The sequence below is a fragment of the Primulina tabacum genome, chromosome 11, assembly GCF_025594145.1.
Source record: "Primulina tabacum isolate GXHZ01 chromosome 11, ASM2559414v2, whole genome shotgun sequence".
Classification (NCBI taxonomy): Eukaryota; Viridiplantae; Streptophyta; class Magnoliopsida; order Lamiales; family Gesneriaceae; genus Primulina; species Primulina tabacum.
This window is the reverse complement of record NC_134560.1, coordinates 1,667,239-1,689,716: the sequence shown is the minus strand read 5'-3', so window position 1 is coordinate 1,689,716 and position 22,478 is coordinate 1,667,239. Positions and strand designations below refer to the sequence as shown.

Genomic DNA, 22,478 nt, shown 5'->3' with positions numbered 1-22,478 from the left:
CGATGAGTCGGGAATAATTCTGCAAGATCACATAGTTGAAAAGGTGCAGAATTTTCCAGAATGTCTCAAAGACAAGAAACAACTTCAAAGTTTTTTAGGAGTTGTTAATTTTGCTGGGATGTTTATAAAAAACCTAGCAAAACACAGTTAGATGGCATATCAACGAGAAGGAATTTTATGCAGTAAAAAGTGATTTTGAAAAATGACCATTATTTTTACTTGCTAAGAAATTTACTTTGAAAGTTGATAATACACATGTGAAAGCTTTCTTAAGGAATAAAATTGAGTCTAAACCGGAGAAGGCTAGATTATTAAGATGGCAAGCACTATGTCAGAATTATATTTTTGATATTGTGATAATAAAGTCTCATGAAAATATTCTTGCAGATTTTTTAACAAGAGATGGACAGCATTGACATTGATGTTATTATCAAGATGCAGAGGTATTTGAGGGAACACCTTGAAATGCTTCAAACCGAGTTCAACAAGTTGGCCGTTAACGCAGAAGTTGCGGGAAGGCTACAACAAGCTGATAAGAGAATTGTCTCTGATCGAATTACAGGTTGTTTACAAGCATATACTCAGTTATGGTCTGTAATACAAAGGCCTATCCTCCAAGGCATTGAGAAACCATTGGTTTCCCAAATGGAGAGTTTTCGAGTACATGACTCTATACCTGTAGCGGGGGATTCAAATACCCCTTGCACAAGTGTTAAGTCGGGATCATCACCGGATGAGTCGGCTGAAACAAAAATTGAGACTCCTGATCCTTATCTTGAGTTTTCAAGTCAACCCTTCACCTCGGGGATTGAAGAGGGAGAGATCAACCTTAGGCCTCGTATTGACAAAGAAAAAACTAAGGTTGATACTAACGAAACAACAATTTCTCCATTTCAGGTTTATCAGCAGAATTGGGAGAAATTAAAGACAAGAATTGGCATTAACCCAGCTACCAATAGGGTTGATGTTTCAGGAAAATATCCTAGGGTATGGATGAAACCAAATTCAGATCCAAAGGAGGTTAAAGCATGGTATGAATTTGGGGCTCTTGCCTCAGTTTATACTACATCACCTAGCTTTCCGGAAATCTCAGGTCTACCAAAGTGGATCCAGGAAGCTGTTCACGAGACTTGGGCGAATAATGACTATTTGTCCAGAGGAGATGTTTTGGAGCTATACTTCTTTAGTGCAGCACCAGAACCAGCAGGAAAAGGCTCCCATGAAGCCTTTCATTTCATTAAGTTAAGGAGGCCGGATATAAATGCTCAAAAATTTATCAAGGACCCTCCGACAGAAGAAACACCCCTGGTTGCTTCAATTTCTGAAGACGATATGTCTACCAGAAGAGCTTGGGGTCTATGGGTCTGTCTCACTGAGATGGACAAAGTCAAGTTCCCGTTCAAATTTTATAATCATTCGGTGAACGGATCATTCCTGTTAAACACTATGACAGGAAAAACCACAAGTTTTGCAGAAGATTTATTCGAGAAAAAGAGAAATATTTTGTGGAACAGCAAGCTGCCGGCTAGTAAAGAGACTCGCCGAAAATTCTGTAACATGGCACATATAGGAAGATGGTCAGAAAACATCTGCCTTGAATGCCAGAACCAGAAGGAACCTGAATTCGGTAAGGGATTCAAACCAAGATCTGATCGAAAACACTTTACCTAGGGATGTAAATGAACCGAACTGTTCGCGAGCTTTTCGGATCTCGGCTCGTTAAAAAGCTCGTTCGGGCTCGTTCATTAAGCTTATCGAGCCGAGCCCGAGCCTTATTTTGGGCTCGACAATTTTGTTGAGCCGAGCTTGAGATTAATGATGTTCGGCTCGTTAGCTCGTGAACATGTTCGATAATAGGTTCGTGAGCTCAAAATTGAGGTCGGCTCGTTTAGCTGGCTCGTGAGCTCGAGCTCGAGCTCGGCTCGTTTAGGTAGATCGTGAGCTCGAATTTGAGATAATTAATGAGTTATAATATTAAAATAATTATGTATGATAAATAATAATAAATTAAAATTTAAAAATTATATTAAAAATTATAGTCGAATCCCCTTGAATCAGATCTTTCTCATATTAAATTCTTTACTTTATCCTAGTTGATTCATTGTATTTCGACAAGGCGTGATCACGCCCTGTTTGAACACATCTTCTGCCCTTTTTTATTATTATCATCATTTTTTAAGGTGCAAAATACAGAAGATGTATTTCGACAAGGCGTGATCACGCCCTGTTTGAACACATCCTCTGCCCTTTTTTATTATTATCAATTTTTTTATAAATAAAATAAAATAAGGAGAAAAATTTTTTGGTGCAAAACACAGAGGAGGTATTCGGCTAAGGCGTGATCACGCCCTACCCAAACACCTCTTCTGATATCACACAATACAAAAGGGGGTTTGATTTGGTAAATTCATTAAATCAGGTTGCAATCGCGTTTCTCCTCTCCTTTCCCTATTCTCGTATATCTTTCCCAAACTTCTTACAGGTGCTTCTTTGGTCGTCTCATCACCTCCGTCGATCTCCACCGCCGTTCGACCGGCAACACCGCCGCTCACCACCACTCTGCAATTCCAGCGACATCAGCGCCTCTTTCTCCAGCGCCCTTCGCACCTCCATCTCTCGCCCCAACCAGTCTGCAGCGCCGCTTGCCCACAGCCGCTCGCGCACGGCGCGCCACCGCCGCTCGCGCACGGCGCGCCACCGCCGCTCGTCCAACACAGCTTTTCCAACGCCGCCGCAAGCGCCACCTTCCCCAGTGCACATATCTCCCCTTCGCACATCCATCCCTCGTTACAACCAGTCCGCCACTGCCGCTCGTCCACCGCACGCGCACCCTCGCCGACCTCCATCTCAGTTTCGCACAGCCACCTCGGAGCAGAAACGAGCTCGCTTAACGAGCTTCTTTAACGAGCCGAACCCGAGCCAGGCTCATTAAACAAGATAAACGAGCCATTAACGAGCCGAGCTCGAGCCGAGCTCGAGCCGAGCCCGAGCTTCATAACTTCCGAACGAGCCGAGCCCGAGCTTCAAACCAAAGGCTCGTAACGAGCCCGAGCCTGATACTGTTCGGCTCGGCTCGGCTCATTTACATTCCTAACTTTACCGACACAAGCACAAGTGGGAATGGACCACCTTCACGTTTTCCTCGAGGACAACGAAATCCAAAGATTCCTTGACAAAATTAAAGGTGTACATGTGATCAGCCCACTATCAAAAAGAAAACCCACCATGTGAGTGGAAGGACAAGGACCACCAATAATAGGTGGAAGATGTCAAAAAAAAACCCACTAATAATGAGTGGTAAAAGACAAGGATCATTGAATACCTAATTTAAAAAGGGAATACAATGAATAAAAGCAAGATAACTGGTCCCGAAATTTTCATCTATAAATAATGACATATGGGAACCAGTAAAACACGACAGACTTAAACCAAAACTGGAAACAAAAGAAAATGTATTTTTCATATCTCAAAGTTTCCAGAAGAAGGATTAAGACAACAAGAAAAGAGCTGAAAAATTCTAAAGATTATTATAAACGGCTCAAAGAAACAGGAAGGGAGATACAAGCTGATCTGATCTAGATGCATATAAACTATTTATGCAGGCAGATAAAAATTTAAGAAAGGACTATCTCTAGATTAATGATCTAGAAGAAGACAAATCAAGGAAAGTGGAGGGACCATCCCAATGGACCACTCAACCACCATTTCAATGGACCACTCAATGGTCCCCAAGCAAGCTGTAAAGGCTTATGAAGATTTGAAGTCCGAATTTCAAATCTGAAGGACGCCTTCTATAAATAAGCAGGCGGAAGGAAGATGAAGGCATCGATCAACCTCTTCATTTTTCTTCAAATCATTTGTAATAATTTCCTTTCAAGTATATGTGTGTAGTGAGTTCAGCTACTATTAGTAGGTAAACAAGTTTCTCCTCCTCTACAGGAGGTTACTATGTATTAATAAAATGTTGATGTTTGAATAAAGAGATCTTTGCTCTTAGCCCCTCTCATATATTATTTTCAAAATTTTATCTTTTATTGTACACCCTAAGGTAGGAAACGAATTAGGGTTGTGCCAAGTGCTGCTGAAGGAATCTACGTCAGTAACCATCGGTTGCGATCGCGTGGTTGGGCTGTGAGGAGCAGTCTGTAAAATACGGTGGATATAACCCGGTGGTACTCCGATCAAATAGGTAAAAGATTTAATTTATTTTACGGAAACATGATGAACCATTATTTACAAAAGAAAAATCAGTTATTCAAAATATAGATATAAGTGTAAATTTGGAAATTTAAAAGAAATGGGGAGTTGAAACAAAGTTTTAGTGGGGTAGGGAGTAAAGAGAAAGTTAAGAATGGGTACTGGGATTTTTTGACAAATTCCCCTAATAATAATAATATATTTATTATGTATTTTTTTTTTCCGAAAAAGATATAAATATGTAAAGATATTGTTTTAACTGTCAAAAGGGTGTCGAGAGAGGAGGAAAATATCCGCGGGAATGAATATCTAATTCAGTAATTTCGCCGCCCATCGATACATACTGCCACTCCCAGCCAAACACCCGCCTTCGTCACTCTCCTGTTTTCACACACTGAAAACACACACACTGGTTTCCTTCTAATTCCTCGGCAAATTCTCCGCACGCAGGCTGCGAAAGAGGTGATTTTTCTTACTGTGACGGACGGGGTTCGGATTCCATGGGCACAGGCCCACCGTGAAAACCCCCCTCGTTCTTGCCCTCAAATGTCGTCGTCTCTCTCTAAGCGCAAGCTTGACGATTATGCAGACAACGTCTTTTTCTTTGTAAACCCTACAAGGATGAGAAAGGACCAGACCATCCTCCCCTCGTCCTCCGATTCCGCCCACTCCTCCCGCACCCGATCATCCCCCGACGACTCCACCCGCCTCCAATTCTTTGTCCGTATGATTTCCGACCGAACCCTTGTGCTCCATGCGCAGTGCACCGACACCATCAAAACGATTCATGAGAAAATCCAGTCGATCACCGGTTTGCCCATCATCGAACAACGACTAATTTACCGTGGCAAGCAGTTGCAGTGGGAACAGACTTTGACCGAATGCGAGGTACAAAAAGATGCAAGTTTAAATTTGGTTGGCCGGATGCGGAGCACCGAGCACCCCCAGGCCTGGCAGCTAATCAACGATGTCGTTTCTTTGATTTTCTTTCTCTACAAGAACAATCCTCCGACACCCATTCTTTCGGTGCCTCGCCCAAAAACTGTGAAATCGATGCTCCTGGAATTCTTGACTATGACGCCGCAACCAGACTCCGACCAAGCCTATGGACACCTGCAGATTTTTACTGCATCCTCTGCTCCAGCTGCGCTTGTGATGCTCTATATGTCTTGTCATAAACCTAATAGGGATGCTGCGGAAGATGCCATCAGACAGTTTATTAGTTCCAGTAAGAATGTTTTGCCTAAGCATACATATCATCAATGCGTTCCCATAATTTTGGACTTCTGTAAGTTGTTGAGTTTGGCGGCTGGAACTGATGATCCCTTGTATGTATTATGTCGAGGTAGTTTGGCAGCCATGGTGGAATGCATCGAAATCGGAGAAAACAAGGGATTGATTGGACTTCGTGACCTATTCCCTTTCGTTAGTGAGTTAGCGGCCAAGCTGTTGCGTGATTTGTCTTTGAGTATGGAATCGAACTCATTTGTGGGGCCTTCTTTTAGTGATGTGAAGGATTTCGCAGCAATTGTGGTTCCTGTGAGCAATGAGATCACAAGGCATGATGGCTACTGTGGCCCGATTAAAGTTCCCTTGTGTGTGGAGCTCCATAATTTCCCAGTGTGTTACGCTAAGGAGATTGCTCTTTTGCATGGGATTTTTGTTGACTTGTTGAGGAAAATAGATAAGTGCTTGAGTAAAGTTGAGGAGCATGTGAACTTGGTAATGAAACAGGACGGTGAGACTCTTTTCTTTGGATGGTGCCAATACCTAGCTATTCTGAAGGAGCTTAATTGTATTTCAAAAGTTTTCTTTGACGGCGTAGAGGAGTTTTGGGAGATCATGAAGCATAGGAAGAGTGCCTTGTGTTATCTCATTGTTAAGTTTGCCAAGAGAAGTGACGATCATAAGTGGATTCTTGAGCGTAAGGAGGTAACCAATTTTGAGGCAAGGCGGCATTTAGCAATGATGATGCTTCCTGATGTGAAGGATGAATATGAGGAGATGCATGAAATGCTCATCGATCGAATGCATTTGTTGTCAGAATCATTTGAGTACATTGCAAATGCAGATGCAGAGTTTTTACATGCTGGTTTATTCATGGAGTTTAAGAATGAGGAGGCAACAGGTCCTGGTGTACTACGAGAGTGGTTTTTCTTGGTATGCCAAGCGATATTCAACCCTCAAAATGCTCTCTTTTTGGCTTGCCCCAACGATCGTCGAAGGTTCTTTCCAAATCCAGGCATGTCTTTGCTCACTCAATGCACGGGGTTTACTGGTGATTTATAGTGCTCTTTGTTTCTTCCCGACTTTGATGCATCTGTCAATACTCAATAGTTGAAATTTAGGTATAGATAGCTAGTAAGTAGTAAATGGCAGCACCTTAGAGCTATTTAACGTCGCATTGTTTACTTTTCACTCTTTATTCAAGCTAATTATCATTGACAAATCATTTTAATTGTATTTAGAATAACGAAGTGAGCAGAGAGTGAGTAGCCATTTTCTGAACTTTCAAGGTTGTGGGCTGTTGGATTAGTTTGATGTAAAATCAGGACGTCCGATCCTTGTTATAACTGGGGGTATAGAAATCATGTGAGAACACCTTGGTTACCTGATGAACATGAAAGAAAATGTAGCGAATAGCTCTCTACCTGCGATATACAGACCATAACAGAAGAAAATCCTCTGAAGTAACTATGCAAGACAATTCCAATCTTGAGCTTTGGGGCTTTGAGGGAGCGCTGAGGGTCAAGATTGTGCTATTACAATGTGCAACCCAATTCATTATACGGGCATTGTTGAGGAAAAAGTAGTCACTTGAGTCAGTGGAAGAAGTCATATGGACATAAATTGCACTAATTTGAAAGGCAGATAGGTGCAATAACGATTAGTTTTTTTTTTATTATTTCAGTTCAATTATGCTCTTTGGCTTCTATTGTGGTTGAATCACTAAACTGTGGAACATTTTTCTTGTAATTTAATTTGAACATGCCTTGTCAAGTTAAGCCAATTTAAGCCACTGTCCGCTATTTCATATGTATAATCTTTTCCCTTTATTGATACTCTTTGATGTAGATGTCGATTTCTCGCTCTCTGTGACAGTTTTTAGCTTGCTCAGATCGGGTTGATCAGATATACACTTTAACTCATCATTTTTTTGGCATTCATGCTTTGCTTTTTCTTTTTACGAGTGTTCTCACGGGTGACACCTCTTCAAAGTTCATATTCTTAAAAAAATTGGTTTTATGTAAAATGATTTGTAAATTCGTTTATGAATGCTTAGAAGTTGCATCTCTGTTATTTAGAAGGCGTACCTTCTGTTGTCATAAGATCTCATATATTCGGAACTCCACATGTGGCATGGTTAGAGCATACCATATGTTATTAGATGTTTTGAATTATCATCAATCAGCACATGTTCTGTTCATCACAATTTACAGTTTCAACTACATTAGATTCTGAAAATTGTTGTTTATGTTACATCATTTCACAATGTCTAGCAGATTTTTAGTTCAGCTTATCAAGATTGTGTGCAACAATTTGACATTCAGTGATTTTGTATGGTTTGCCCAAGGGTGGTAGCAGCACATTATATATGTAATCTTGCACTAGAGCTCCCAATTTTTCTCTTTCTATCGACATTACCCCCCATTTTGTTTCCTGTTTCTACATCATCCTTTCATGCTCTGGACATCAAATTGTCTCTTTTCATTTGTGACATACTCTGAATTTATGCCTGAACAGGTTGGAAAGTTATTTTAGATTGCGTGATTCTTTTATCTAGATAAATTCATGATAAGACTACTAATTTCTACTCTATGCTTTGTTTTTTTTTTAAAAAAAATTGCAGCATCTAGGATGAATCCTTTGCACCTCAAATATTTTCGCTTCTCTGGCAGGGTAATTGCCTTGGCCTTGATGCACAAAGTACAAGTTGGCATAGTGTTTGATCGCGTATTTTTTTTGCTATTGGCTGGATATCGTATTTCATTAGAAGATATTCGAGATGCAGATCCCTATTTGTATAGTAGCTGCAAGAAAATTTTGGAGATGGATGCTGAGGCTGTCGATCATGATGCTTTGGGTCTAACCTTTGTTCATGAAATCGAGGAACTGGGATCAATGAAGATTGTTGAGCTGTGCCCTGGTGGGAAAAGCTTGGTTGTGGATAGTAAAAACAGGGAGCATTATGTTGACTCTCTAATTCGACATCGCTTTGTTGTAGCTATTTCTGAACAGGTATCAAATTTTGCTCAAGGTTTTGCTGATATAATGAGTTGTCGGCAGCTCCAGAGATCTTTCTTCTACTGCTTGGAACCGGAAGATCTTGACAGGATGCTGTATGGCAGTGAAACTGCAATTTCTGTAGATGATTGGAAAGCAAATACAGATTATCATGGCTTCAAAGAAACGGATTCTCAGATAACCTGGTTTTGGAAGGTAGGTACCCCCCTATTCTGGTACGGGTCAAGAATGTGTATGTACTAAAAGTTTCTCATGTATTTGCAGTCTCTTGTTGTTCAAGTGATATAACTAAATTTCATTCCTTCAGATTGTCGATCGTATGTCGGCAGAGCAGAAAAAGGTTCTCCTCTTCTTCTGGACCTCTATAAAGTATTTACCAATTGAAGGTTTCAGTGGTTTGGCTTCTCGACTTTACATCTATAAGACATCTGAGTCGTTTGATAGGCTTCCTTCCTCGCACACATGCTTTTACCGGTTATGTTTCCCTGCTTACCCTTCAATGACCATGATGCGCGATCGTCTTCATATTATTACTCAAGACCATGTAGGTTGCAGCTTTGGAACTTGGTGAGATCGAGCTGCAATTTTTGATACTGTGCTTGCATCTGCAGATAAAGCTTTGTATTTAGTTTGTACATGATAGATGATAACTCTTTTAACTATTTTCGAACTAGGGTCTAGATGATGCATCAGAATGTCGTTCTTGAATATTTTCTTTGATAAAAGATTGTTAATTTCTCTTTTGTCTACTGTTGATATGGGATAGTATGCAGGTCGACTATGACACAAGGTTTCTATAGCATTTTGAGATTCGTATTCTTTAGGATGATCTCTCTCACTATCTTTTTGTCGAACATCCCTTCAGTGATATGGCTACCCCATTTTCTGTTCATGCTGTGTTGTGGAACTAACTAGTTGCCTTTTTAGTTGTCAGAGAAAATGTCGATTTTGCTCCCTTGGGGTTAGCAAGATTTTACACAACATTAATATATCATCCATGTAAACAATTTTTTAAATTTAAATATATGGATGACGTTGCATCAAATTATGAGCAGGCAAGTTTAATCCAGAAAAAAGAAATGGCACATTTCATGATTTCCATCACCCGATAAATATTTTGGACAGTGGATGCATGTGTGTGCACCAACGTTCTTTTGTAAGGTGTTGGGACCCAAAAAAGGCTTCAAATTAAATAGATTTCCGATTTAAAACCAATTCACGAAGTAGTGTTTTCCTTATATCAAACCAGAAATAAATTACAAATTGAAGAAATGCTAAAAAACAGATAACAAACTTAAACCAACTTCGCCCTGCAGCCCGGAAGGATCCAACTTCCAACTTCATATATATGACACCTCACTCTTGAGTTTTCTCAGCTGGAACAAGCGGTTCCTCCACTGCTTCAACTGTGGCTGCTGAATCCACTGCCTGAGCTGGAGCCTCTGGCTCAGCCTCAGCAGCTGGCTCGACGGTGGCTTCTTCTTGAGTCTCCTCAACAGCAGCCGGCTCCACCACCAATGGAACAGGGGTTTCCTCCTCATGCTTTTCGGTCGGAACAACTTCGGCCACAGCTTCTACGTGAGTCTCCAAAACGGCAACCGGCTCTGCCACCACTGCGACAGCTGTTTCGTCCCCAGAGATTTCGGTTGGAACTTCATCAGCCACAACCACAGCTTCTTCGTGAGTCTCCTTAACACTAACCGGCTCTGCCACCACTGGAACAGCTGTTTCATCTGCAGACTTTTCTGTTGGAACTTCTTTGGCTTGTTCATCTGCCACGTCTTTATCAGGTTCTGCTTCAGGAGCAGCTGGTTCCCCCACTGCTGTTGCAACATCTTCGGTTTCTGTTACTTCCATTGCTGGCGCTTCTTCCGTTGGGACGGACTTTGAAACTGGGACCGGAATAGACTCCACCTGCATAGACATCAATGTAGTTGTCCGTGAATTACATAAAGGCAACTCAAAAGAAAATATGATCATATGACAAACCATAGCATTATTTTCTTATCAATAAAGATCCCAATCTGAATCGGTATTCCCGCTTTGCACACATATGATTTGATCATATAAACAGCGTATGCAACTATAATATGTTCTTAAATTAATGAGATCAAGATTCAAGATCACGTTCATGAACTATTGAATCCTAGCACGCATGCAAACTTAATCAAAGGTAGATCGATTCAAATGGGAAAAAAGTTTGAAATTAAATTTCATACCTGGCCTGTAGCCATTGTGCTTTCGGAAAGTGTTTGAAAAGAATGGGAGGAATAGAAGATGGTAAAGGTAAGAGAAGAGATGGAACGCAGTAGCTTTGTTTGTGATTTGGTGGTATGAAACAACGGGTTTGAGGGGTGTATTTATAGGGATTATAAATACCAATACTAGAAATTAAATAATTACAGAGAGATCGGAGAAGCTAAAAAGTAAGTAAAAAAAAATATGTAGGGAAATTGAAGAAAATGTAAGCAAAGCCTAGTTGTAAAAGATTTTGCTTTACAAGTGTTTGCCACTATCTTTAATTGTTGGTTCTAATAATAACCATACATATAAATGCGGTGAAATTATCATAAATTTCAAATGTTCAAATCCAAGCATAATCTTATGGTGAATTCCTTTGCTCATATCAATCTTTTAGTTATTAATATTTTTTTTATGTTAGACATCTCATCTTTGTTGTGGATAGATTATGATATATTATATAATACAAAAGGAAGGGTGCTTTTGAACAGGCAAATACACATGGGTGGAGGCCAAATCACTTTACCTTATCTAGCTCTTCACATCTCTTTATTTTATTTAATAGCTATATTTTGAAGTGAGTCTATATTACATCAAGAGATCTACTCTTGATTTTATTTTGTACAAGATGATCAACCAATCATCTAATTTTAAAACAAAAAACTCGAGATATATCAATTTTTTTTTTAAAATTTTGCAACGATTGGTGATGATATCATGTAACATAGACTCACCACCTCTATATTTTATGAATGTTTTGTGCGGTATGGCATGTGGGAAACCATTATCATCGTCTCGCTGTCATGTTCAACTAATTTTATAGGAGATAGAATAAACATATATGTCGATATTTTCTATATTGTCTTTTTGATTCAGATATCGGTTTGGATGAACGTATGCATTATATTTGCATTGGTAGCATGAAACTCATAATTTAAAAAATTCTCTTTAAATAATAAGATAATTTAATTTTGTGTTAGATACAGAAAATATAAGAAGTTGTCAGAGAATAAAATGTATTACGTGATATTTTTCTTTAAAAAATTGCTGAAAGGTGGGCTATCAAATCAACGGTCTGACGTGGTGTCGCCATTTGGTATTAATTTTTCTTGTGAGACCCGATGGATGCTTTAAAGGCGTAGGTACACCCTCGTGACGCTCACCAGCGCCAAGTCCGACTACAGTCATCGTCTGTACTCTGCACACAGGCCCCACCTCAAATATATTTCCGCTTTGTTTTGTATTGTATGCACTCTTTTAATTATATATAATATTGATAAATTTTGTTTTTACTGTTTTTATTTTTTATGTTTTGTAGGCAATTTTTTTTGTAATTTTAATTTTTTTAATATAATTTTGACGTGATATTGATACAGCGTAAATATGATATTGACATGTACAATATCATATTAACTCTTCTGATAATACTTAAATAAAATTATAAAAAAATTGAATGATACATAATTAAAATTGAAATATGGTTAAAAAAAAACCTAAAACACCATTTTCCAAAGTAATATAATATATATCAAATTTTTTGTCTTGGAAGAATGATCAAAATTGAATGGTAATGTTGGCGATTATTCAATTATGTTATGTTCTCTGTCTCTTGCTCTGTGAAGATAAAAAAAAAAAGTTGATTGGAATTTTCATATTGAGATTTGTTGGTATCAAGCTCTAAGTCTCGTTGATTTACATGTAGTTTTCTTAATTTATTTAAATAAATTTAATAGTTTTTTTTTGTAATACATGTAGTTTTCTTAATTTATTTAAATAAATTTAATAGTTTTTTTTTGTAATTTATTTAATCAAAATAAATAAATCTCGGATCAATACTCAAATCTTGCGATGACACAAATAATTACATTATATTTTTATATAATAAGAAACTGTAACATGGTTGTACTAAAAAAAGGTTGATGGAAATCTAAAAGAATGGGCGGTGGATGGACCCGTGGCTTTGTCGTGGCAGGAGCCACTCATATGATGCCGCGTGTGAGTTATTTTCTATCAGATCTGACGTGCTATCTCCCCTCCACTTGAATGAAATAAATGAATTTCAATGTGCTGCTCGATTTAAGTTTCGATGTGATCTAGGTAATTAATTATTAAATTTAACAAATATCGATTAACCAATTAATAATTATAATTAGTACCACAATGTTCGATTCTCCAGCTTGCATTAAATCTTGTGGAGGTTAGAAAAAATATTCTCGCAGTAATTTTCAGTAAAAAATATATTACAGGTGAAACATGGAATCGTACCAGCTTCATGTATCTTTCCTCAAATATTGTTTAATACGATGTATGATATTCTTTTGTTGCATTGAGCGAAATTTCTAGTGTTTGAGGCGTTAAATGCTGTTGGCGGACATGGGATATAGTTTTACTTTGCGTAACACTTCAGTAGAGTAGTATAATATACATCGTTTTGATTCCAAGTTGAACTTCTTGACGTTTTAGCCTATCATGTTTGTCAAAATTACTTGAAATCAAGTCATGGATGTTCATATTGATACTTCGATAAGAGCCCGAATTATCATTAGACTCGGATTTGGGAGTAGAAATTGAGGTAAAGTCACCGGGTGTCTTGGGGCGGGAGTTAGCCTCGATAATGTCAACGCCTACCCAAAATCACAAGCGCTACTTCGGTCACATATATAGCCACTGGAAAAACTCGTTCGGATAAGGAATTAGTATTTTGTTCCTATCAGCCCGGATTATCATTAACCCGGTAGCTTATCTGATCGTTACAGGTTTACGCAAGCTCGTATCTGTATTCGAGCCTGGGCAACGTAAGAGGACTAAGCCAAAATGAACGTGGACCTTGTCAAACGAAAATCCAGGGATCCGTTCTCATCTCACGTTAGCGCATTTTGAAAAAAACATAACATGAGCCACATTCTCATACTATGGCCACAATCCGAGCATCTCGGTATTATTCACGATTTCAGAACCCTATAAATACCCCTAACATAGATAAAATCGAAGGAGAGACGAGTCATGATCACTGTGACTCATCATATTTTCCTTTATATTGCATTCTTTTTTTCTTTGTGTATTCACTTGACTGATTTAAGTGTCGGAGTTGGTACTTTCGACACCCTACTAACGTGTCCTATTCTCACTAACGTGTCCTATTCTCAGGTGTCCAGGTTATATAGATAAGGTTATCTCAATCGGTCATCACTACATATAAGGAAAAACAATTATTCAGCAAGATAAATTGTCCACTCAAGCTCACTCAATTTATCCGAACAATATATATTTTCAGGATTACTTGGAATCAAGTCATTGATTATCCGACGTTCCAAGTTTGATTACCATTAAAGATTTTGTCAGCAAGTTCACCTATACGCGTGGTTAGCAAAATAACAAGTCTATGGTTTCACTTAGCAGCAATGAGCAAACTAACAAGTCTAACAACGTTTGGAGGAAAAAAGAGTGTCTAAAAACGTTAAAAGGTTTGGGAAATCGCTATTAAATTTAGGGTCTGCCATCCCGTCACGAGCACAGTCGAAACAACAACAATGGCACAGGTCGCAGGCCTACGCCCACTAATCCCGAGTAAAACCCAAACTGCGTGCCACCTCCAGCGCGGGCCTCGGCGAAATCTGGCCGCCTCCGCTTACTCAATTCATACCTGGAGTTCTCTTCAGCAAAGTCTCAACTGTAGCGGGAAGTTTTCTTGCCTCTTCTCCGACAACCGCAAGCAGGTCCTTATCCGCTTTCAATTTCTTACAATTCTACTTTTATCATCGTATAATTTCTTCTTATATGCTCGCTCGTTGTTCATTTATTGGAGAAATGTACGTGGGAATGGAAAATAATAATGAGAAGATTTTGGCCTTCTCTTTTTTCTTGTTACTATTGGTTAAACGAAACAGTTGTTTGAAGCAAGCAGATATGACATCCTTGCTGTTTAGCTGTGCTTGTGTTTCTAATTATCTCTTGTTTTACAAATTTTATTCCGGGGTTTAGCAACGCAAACTTTCCTGGAACCATTTTTTATTTTGTTCTTCATCCTATACAAGTTATCAGATTTCTTTTAATGTCTCTTTTAGCGCTCGGACTGAATGTTTGATTTTCAATGAGTTATTTGAGGAAATCGGCTCTTGCTATCAAACTAAAAATTGGGTGCGAGCTTGATGGGATTACTATTTCAGATTTATTTCCCTGATCCACCCCCTGTTTGCAACTGGTGTTGGACTATTAACAAATAACACTACAATGCCAAGCAGTTGCATAAAAACATTTCATAAAACAGTCAATGGTAAAAGAATGAATTTTGTTTAGTTCAGAAAAAGACGTAAAACTGCAAAAGGTAAAAGAATGAATCCAGATTAGGAGTTACTTGTTCTAGACCACCATGGAGCAAAATACAAGTAGTCGGAGTCATATTAGGAGTTACTTGTTGCTGTATAAAGAAAAGTAATTGATAATTAAACAACGGTATGATGAGTAAAAACTTGTCCCTTTCTTGTATCCTCTGATTTTAAACTGCATGAATTTCATTTTTTATTTTGTAATTTATTCTTCTTTGCATGTTAGCCATCAATAGTTGTATCTGTTAAGAATCCTAATGACAAGAATTTTACGCCTGATCTTGATTCAATTTCTATTATTGATTATGATTCTTAGACCCTCGATCCAAACTTGGTAACCTGGTTTTAGACTTTTGGCACTCCAATGCTATGTTGTTGTGCTCTTCTTGGATTGAACATATTCGGAATTTTTATTGTCTTGCTGGTTGAGCAAAGCCTCAAAACTGTGCTACTGCAGCCTTTATGTGATCCTAAAGCTTCTTCATGGTGATTCTTCATAAGCTGTAAGCCTTGGTCAATCTACCATACTATACCAAGTTACTATGCCTAGGTGTATGACGACTTTAAACTACTGTAGTTAACACCTGCAACTTAAAGGGTGCATCGCAACTCAGTTTTTGGCTGGTCTATTTTTCGGTAATTACACACTTAGAAAACTTGAGTTTCATTTCACATTTTGGTGTTCTCTATGCTTCTACATATTAGTTATCTCCTGCGTTATATCTTAGAAGAATCTTAGTACTTTTCTTCTCGACAACTCGAGTGATCTAAGGCCCATTCCCGCTGTCTTGATTTCAGAAGCTAATTGATTTTAGAAATTTTCAGTGAGTGTGTCTCAATGAAAGATTTCTTGCGCATTAATCAGTAAATTTGACATCCTAATCCTTAGCAATGATGGAGAATTAAGATCACACTTCTACAATTTTTTTAAACATGCTTGGATGTAATTTTGTCTTTGTGTTTCAAATATTTTTTGCAATCTGTCATTTATTTTTTATGTTTTTCGAAAAATGAACTTATGTGGTTATTTTATGTACATCAGCCGGAAGTATTGGACACTCAATTGTCTACTACAACTTTGAGAAAAGACACATTGTTTGGGTATTGTGTGAGTTTGATTTCAAGTATAGAACCGAACCATCCTCTCAATGAGAGGATCTTCCTCGTATACAGAAATGATATGCCAATAATGCCATGATGTCTTGTTGGCAAAGTCAATCAAGAGAATAGTGCAGTATTGCATAGAGTTTGGTTTGGTCAGGAGGTTATATTGTGACATAATTAGGTTAGAGATCTTGAAAAGGAATAACTTTGGACTTGAATTATTTGAACTCTACTTTCAGTGAATGATCCTCTGTCGTGAATGCTCTTTATTTATGAATTACAGGAACAGGCTCGAAAAGCCTTAGAAAGTGCCCTTGGTGAAAAGAAAATGGAGTTCGAGAAATGGGACAAAGAAATTAAAAGGAGAGAGGAAGCAGGTGGAGGAGGAAATTCAGGAGGTGGTGGCTGGTTTAGATGGGGCAGATGGTTTGGTGGGTCCGATGGAGACCATTTTTGGCAAGAAGCACAACAAGCAAGTCTTGCAATATTAGGTATTCTTGTTGTGGTAAGTGTTTTCAACAGTATTCGTGGGATCTGCTCCTACAAGTAAAATTGTCCTTTTGGTCTAATTTCGTTTAAACACACACACACACACACAGAATATCTCATTTATATTTTTATCAATACAGTATCTAATAGTGACAAAAGGGGATGTGATGCTTGCTGTTGTATTTAATCCTTTGTTGTTTGCTCTACGTGGAACTCGGACTGGCTTCATCATTTTGACATCAAAGATCTCGAATATGATACATCCTGGCGGGGAAAATATCGCCACACCTCAGGAGGAAATGGCTCGAAATGTTTCCGCCAAAGAACGAGTAGTGGGGAAATGGGGAAGCAATTGATTTTGTTTCAGGCGATCCTTTCTTATACCCAAAAGAGTTCTATATATGCTTGATTTTTGTAGAAAATATTGGTATTTGTTAGTTCCGATTTAGCCTACAGAATCTTCATTTTCGTTCAGCTTTTCCTATAACCACCACAAATTCTGGCTACTATTTGCAATCAACTCATTCCAAATCTTTCGGTCCAAGTGTGATCTAAGTAGTCTTGTAAGATGATCACGTAGCTAATACTCAAAATGAAAGATGAAACTAAAAAATTGAAATGTTTGTATATTGTTTTGGTTGCAGTTGTTCAATTATGGATTGAATTAAAAGATAAAGTTCAGCTTCTGAAAAAAAAAAATGATTAATGTGTGTAATCAAAATAATCGAACTCAATAATTTCAGAACCATTTTACAAAGTATTACTCCATGTATGTATAATTTTTAATATAAATAAATAAGATCCCGCTTAAATTTCATTGATATACATTGACTAATTTAAACTATACAAAATGAATTATTCATATAAATTTCAGGGTTTTAGAACTTAAATACTCAAATGATTTGAAAAGAACTTTGTTAGGACGTAAGACAAAAACTTGAGTGAGATGGTTTCACAGTTTTTAGATCTCTTATTTGGATTATCTGTGAAAAAATATTACTTTTTATTATGAATATCGATAGGGTTGATCCGTCTCACAGATAAGGATTCGTAAGACCGTCAGGATGTAATGGAATGCGGATTTGCATCAACAAAATTAATTTTTTTTTGGAGTAAACAAAATTTAATGTTGGCCATGTGAAAAGAGTCCGTCGAGTGGCCTCTCGTCTCATTCAAAGTACAACGGTTCCATTGGTAAAGGAGTCGCGATAAACTGCATTCCAATTCCACCATTAACCAATCAAAAGAGAGTCAAATTTAAGGAAGAATGCTACATACCACTCTATCTCGTCCGACAAATGTAAGTTAGTGACCTTCACGATTCTCTCTCTCCATTTTTATTTTTCTTGGAACATTTCTCTCCCATATTCGTACACAATCTCGGATCACCATATGACCGTTTCCTATTTTATTTAAACTTCCCTTGAGAAAATTGCTCTCAGATATTTTATTTCTGTTGTTTGGTTTCCTGGCGTCCTTCTCTTGTTAGTTCTTTGGGGCCTTATCCTTAATGGGATTCTTTTTTTTTTTTTAATGTAAAATATTTTCTTTAGTTTCTACTTGATGCCTATCGGGGGTCTCTTTTGCGGTTCTCGTTATTGTGACATTGGTGGGGTGGTGGGAGAAGCACTGGTTTCATTGGTCTTTTTTATATTTTTTGCGTCTTTTGGGATTCTTTCATTGAACATATTCAGTGAATTTCTTTCCTGTTCATGTCTTTGGCTGTTAGAGCTGTGTCAAGTTCCAAAAGCATGGGATTTGATGAGAACAAAGGTGGTGGAAAAGTGGGCAACCCCGATTCCGAGACTAACAAATCCGGTGAAAATAACACAGACCCCGAAATCGTGCCTGATACCGGTGGAAAGGCAAGCAGACAAATGAGTGAGAGTTCTCTTAATGCCACTGAGGATGAAGACGAGGAGGATACCGAAACTAAGATACAGTTGGGCCCTCAGTGCACTCTCAAAGAGCTATCCGAGAAAGACAACGTTTTTTCATTTCCTTGAGGGTATCATTATGTTCATTTCCCTTCATTTTCCCTTGTAGTTTGTTCCTGTTCCTTTTTTGTTTTTGAGGGTAGGATGGCGAGAGTCTGAGGAAGTGGAAGGAACAACTTCTTGGAAGTGTAGATGTTAACTTTGTTGGAGGTTATATCATTAGTATAGTTATTTATTTTTCCTGTTATTTTTTATCCACGTTAATTGCACATGCAATTTACTATGGTTTGGCTTTACAGTTAGATGTAAAACTCATATTCTAGTAGACCGCAAAAGAAAATTTTGAGTGAGATGTGGATGTAGACTAAAAATGAGATCCGTTGTCAAATATATCATTGATTTCAAATTTCATGGGCTCCTTTTTTTTTTTTTTTTTGAGGATTATCATAGATCTCCGCACTGAAAGGTCATACAAGCATCCCGGTACAAAGCCAAGTTCTAGCGGTTCAACATGTATAGAGTTTGGCTGTTATGTTGGTTATTGCAGTTAAATTTAATCTGTGTCGGGAAATTAATTATTTGATAAATCTCTCTCTGCTGCAATATTGTAGAAACACTTGATCCAGGAGTGAAAATCTTGAGCCTTACAATAAAATCCACTGGTTAGGAATGATATATTTCTTCCAATCCCTGAAGCCGGAAATCCAAAGGGCCCCTGGTTGGTTTACCTTGAAAGAAGGGTGCCGATACTGCCTTAAATTTACTTTCCTAGTCAACAACAACATTGTATCGGGTCTGAAGTATAAGAACACCGTCTGGAAAACTGGCCTCAAAGGTTCTGTTCCCTCAATATATCTGTGTTCATAATTGCCGTTTAGTTGACAAGGATTTGGTATATTTAATTTACTTCTCCATTTCTCATACTTCTTTTCACAATGGACAGCACGAAAGAGATTATTGGAACCTTCAGTCCTCAGGCAGAACCTTATACGCATGAAATGCACGAAGAGACGACTCCTTCTGGCGTATTTGCTTGAGGATCATACTCAGCGAAAACACAGGTTACTTAGCTATTGCCTATTTGTCTCTGATTTACCTCTTCATATGAATGCATTACACTAATGCAACCTATCTACAGATATCATGATTTGAATAGTGAATTGCCACATATTTTAACTCTCCAAATGGCCATGCCAGCATAAATCATAGCTAGAATATGCACTAGTACTAGTAGAATCCTGAAATCTGTAGACTATATGCAGGGGCGGAGCCAGGCTAGAACTTTAATCTCTAGAATTTTTAATATTGTAAATTTATATACCCGGGCTAATATCATATTATTTTAAAATTATACAAAATTTACCTATAAATTTTTTCAAAAAAAATTGGACCACCCGGGCCATACTTTATCTCTTTGATGTGATATTTGCAGTTCCTTGAGGATGATAACAGATGCTACTTGGAACTGAACAATACATTTGAAATCAAGAGAGACTGGTAGTCAACATAGAATCACTCCCAACGGCACAAACATAAAAAAATATGCTGTGACAGTGAGATATGCCTGTTCATGGAACACTACTACCATGCTGCAAATTTGAATTTGTAGTTGGAAGTGGTGGGCTACTCATTCGACTTCCAATCTAACTGTTTCCCATTGAGCATACTACATTTTATTTCTCCTTATATATGTCTATTTGTTAAACTTATAATAACCGATTTGATCCGTCATGGTCAGTGGCGGAGCCAGGAATCCGATTTTAACCGGGCTAGAATTTTAAACTCTAAAATCCTTTAATATTTTAAATTGATCTACCCGGACTAATATCAAATTTATCCAAAATTATACAAAAATTTACATATAAATTTTTTTGAACTACCCGGGCTAAAGCCCGAGTGAAAGTTAATGTGGCTCCGCCCCGGTCATTGTCACCAAACTAAACTCATATATATTACCCTCCTATTTCGACTCAACTAAATAATTTGGAAGACATAAATTTCAGAAGTTAATTTTTCAAAAATCAAAATTTCGCTAACACGCATGGTGTATCAATATGTCACAACGGAGAACAGTAGGTTAAATACGAGATTTCCGACAATTTATGGATCCAAGACAAATCAAAGAGTACCATGTCCAATGTCATTTTTTTGGGCGATGTTTTTATATTTTATTTATATTTATTAGAAAGACAACCAAATCTTGGTTGCGTCTTGTTTCTGCAACTAAATTTTGGTCAAACCGGAAAATGCCACGAATAGAACGTCGCGGTGATATTTTCGGGGGTGCCCGAAGATATTGTTACCTTTGACTTTTTGGAACCAAATCTTCTAATTAGTCCATTTCAAGAACATGACAGTTTGGATGACATCATCATCGAAGTAGAGAAAAAAATCAGTTTTCAACAATATTATCAAATTCATTCTCGAAGAAATATATCTTCATAAAATAAATAAATAAATAAATATATATATATAATATTATAAGCAAATGTCATTAATCATTTTAAATGTGGCGTGTGTGAATATATATATATATATACACACATGTCCTCTCGTTTCCACATTTAAAATGATTGATGACAGTTGCTTACAATATTATTAAACACATTTTAAAGTCAAAAATGATGTGTAAAATTGAATTAATATTTGTGGGGAATATATATTAGCATTCTTCATCGTGGCTCCGTAGGTTAAACACGACCTAGTAATATTTTTTCCTGAAACGATCAAAGTAAATTCGCCATAGCCCACCAATTAACCTTCCCACACACACAGAAGAGACCGCAAAATTAATGGCGGTTGATCAGATAAAGAATGTGATTATGCATTGGACGGAAGGAGAAATCAACAGCTTCATCAAGGTATGGTTAGCAGCATACATATCTTTGTTCTACTGCTATTCTGCCTGCAAGATATTAACCGGAGGAATATCCAGACTCACCTGTTTCCTCCCTGTGGTGTGCCTGTTCCTTCTCCTCCCGTTGCAGTTGCACTCCATGCACCTCGGCGGCATCACCGCCTTCTTTCTCGCTTGGCTTGCCAACTTCAAGCTGTTGATGTTCGCTTTTAACACAGGCCCTTTAGCCAGTCCTTCAATTTCTTTCCCACGATTCCTAGCCGTTGCTTGCCTTCCAATCAAACTCATTCAACAAAACACAAGTAAGAAGACCGAAAAAAATGAAACTTCAAACCCTAACAATGGTAATTGGTCGGTCAAAAACTATGCAATGAAGGGTTTATTATTGGCGTTAATAGTCAAAACATATAGCTTCGAAGAATACATCCATCCAATAATCATTTTGGTTATATACTGTTTCCATATATACTTTGCCTTGGAGATTATACTAGCCATCGCCGCAGCCATGGCTCGCGGCTTGCTCGGAGCGGAGCTCGAGCCACAGTTCAACGAGCCATATCTTTCTACTTCTCTGCAAGATTTCTGGGGGCGTCGGTGGAACCTCATGGTCTCGCGGATACTGCGGCCCACTGTGTACCTTCCCGTTCTATATTGGTCAACGGGAATAATGGGCCGACAATGGGCCCCACTGCTAGCGGTGATGTCCACTTTCATCGTGTCGGGCCTGATGCACGAGCTCATATTTTTTTATCTGGGCCGGGTAAAGCCCACCTGGGAAATCACTTGGTTCTTTTTGCTGCACGGCGTGTGCTTGAATGTTGAGATTGTTGTCAAGAAGGTTGTAAACGGCAGGTGGCAGTTGCCGAGGCTTGTAGGGACAGTCTTGACCGCTGGATTCGTGATGGTCACCGGATTTTGGCTGTTCTTCCCCCAGTTGTTGCGGTGCGGCGGGGATCAGAGGGGGCTGGCGGAGCTATCCGCTGTCGGCGCTTTTGTGAAAGACGTCGCCAGGGCGGTTGGTTTCGCGGTCAACTCAAGAGTATAACATTTCTTTTTTACGACCTACAGATAAAAATATATGAT

At 38.3% G+C, this 22,478-nt stretch overlaps 4 protein-coding genes and 1 pseudogene across 4 annotated transcripts; 4 read left to right on the top strand and 1 right to left on the bottom strand.

The window, feature by feature from the left end:
• The first annotated feature begins 4,475 nt into the window (after positions 1-4,475).
• Positions 4,476-9,185, top strand: LOC142519756 (E3 ubiquitin-protein ligase UPL5-like). The gene is made up of 3 exons (XM_075622786.1): positions 4,476-6,439; positions 8,048-8,637; positions 8,750-9,185. Exons 1-3 carry the CDS (start codon positions 4,744-4,746, stop codon positions 9,011-9,013), a joined length of 2,550 nt encoding a protein of 849 aa, XP_075478901.1. The 5' UTR covers positions 4,476-4,743; the 3' UTR covers positions 9,014-9,185.
• Positions 9,186-9,657: 472 nt separating this feature from the next.
• On the bottom strand, positions 9,658-10,850 carry LOC142519757 (uncharacterized). Its single transcript, XM_075622787.1, has 2 exons — positions 10,662-10,850; positions 9,658-10,356 (listed from the first exon to the last, which is right to left on the bottom strand). Exons 1-2 carry the CDS (start codon positions 10,674-10,676, stop codon positions 9,799-9,801), a joined length of 573 nt encoding a protein of 190 aa, XP_075478902.1. The 5' UTR covers positions 10,677-10,850; the 3' UTR covers positions 9,658-9,798.
• A 3,300-nt stretch (positions 10,851-14,150) lies between these two features.
• LOC142519193 (uncharacterized) lies at positions 14,151-17,075 on the top strand. The gene is made up of 3 exons (XM_075622132.1): positions 14,151-14,399; positions 16,396-16,617; positions 16,742-17,075. The coding sequence occupies exons 1-3, from the start codon at positions 14,214-14,216 to the stop codon at positions 16,955-16,957; spliced, it is 624 nt and encodes a 207-aa protein (XP_075478247.1). The 5' UTR covers positions 14,151-14,213; the 3' UTR covers positions 16,958-17,075.
• An 853-nt stretch (positions 17,076-17,928) lies between these two features.
• LOC142519442 (uncharacterized) lies at positions 17,929-20,409 on the top strand (annotated as a pseudogene).
• A 921-nt stretch (positions 20,410-21,330) lies between these two features.
• Positions 21,331-22,440, top strand: LOC142518407 (acyl-CoA--sterol O-acyltransferase 1-like). Its single transcript, XM_075621190.1, has one exon. It carries the CDS (start codon positions 21,331-21,333, stop codon positions 22,438-22,440), a length of 1,110 nt encoding a protein of 369 aa, XP_075477305.1.
• The last annotated feature ends 38 nt before the right edge of the window (positions 22,441-22,478 follow it).

What these genes read in the sequence shown, in the direction of transcription:
- LOC142519756 (XM_075622786.1), top strand. Translation starts at nt 4,744, where the DNA reads ATGTCGTCGTCTCTCTCTAAGCGCAAGCTTGACGATTATGCAGACAAC. An exon ending in AAGGTTCTTTCCAAATCCAG is followed by an intron (nt 6,440 to 8,047) that starts GCATGTCTTTGC and finishes AAAAAATTGCAG; the next exon opens with CATCTAGGATGAATCCTTTG. An exon ending in AGATAACCTGGTTTTGGAAG is followed by an intron (nt 8,638 to 8,749) that starts GTAGGTACCCCC and finishes TCATTCCTTCAG; the next exon opens with ATTGTCGATCGTATGTCGGC.
- LOC142519193 (XM_075622132.1), top strand. Translation starts at nt 14,214, where the DNA reads ATGGCACAGGTCGCAGGCCTACGCCCACTAATCCCGAGTAAAACCCAA. An exon ending in TCTCCGACAACCGCAAGCAG is followed by an intron (nt 14,400 to 16,395) that starts GTCCTTATCCGC and finishes TATGAATTACAG; the next exon opens with GAACAGGCTCGAAAAGCCTT. An exon ending in TATTAGGTATTCTTGTTGTG is followed by an intron (nt 16,618 to 16,741) that starts GTAAGTGTTTTC and finishes TTATCAATACAG; the next exon opens with TATCTAATAGTGACAAAAGG.
- LOC142518407 (XM_075621190.1), top strand. Translation starts at nt 21,331, where the DNA reads ATGGCGGTTGATCAGATAAAGAATGTGATTATGCATTGGACGGAAGGA.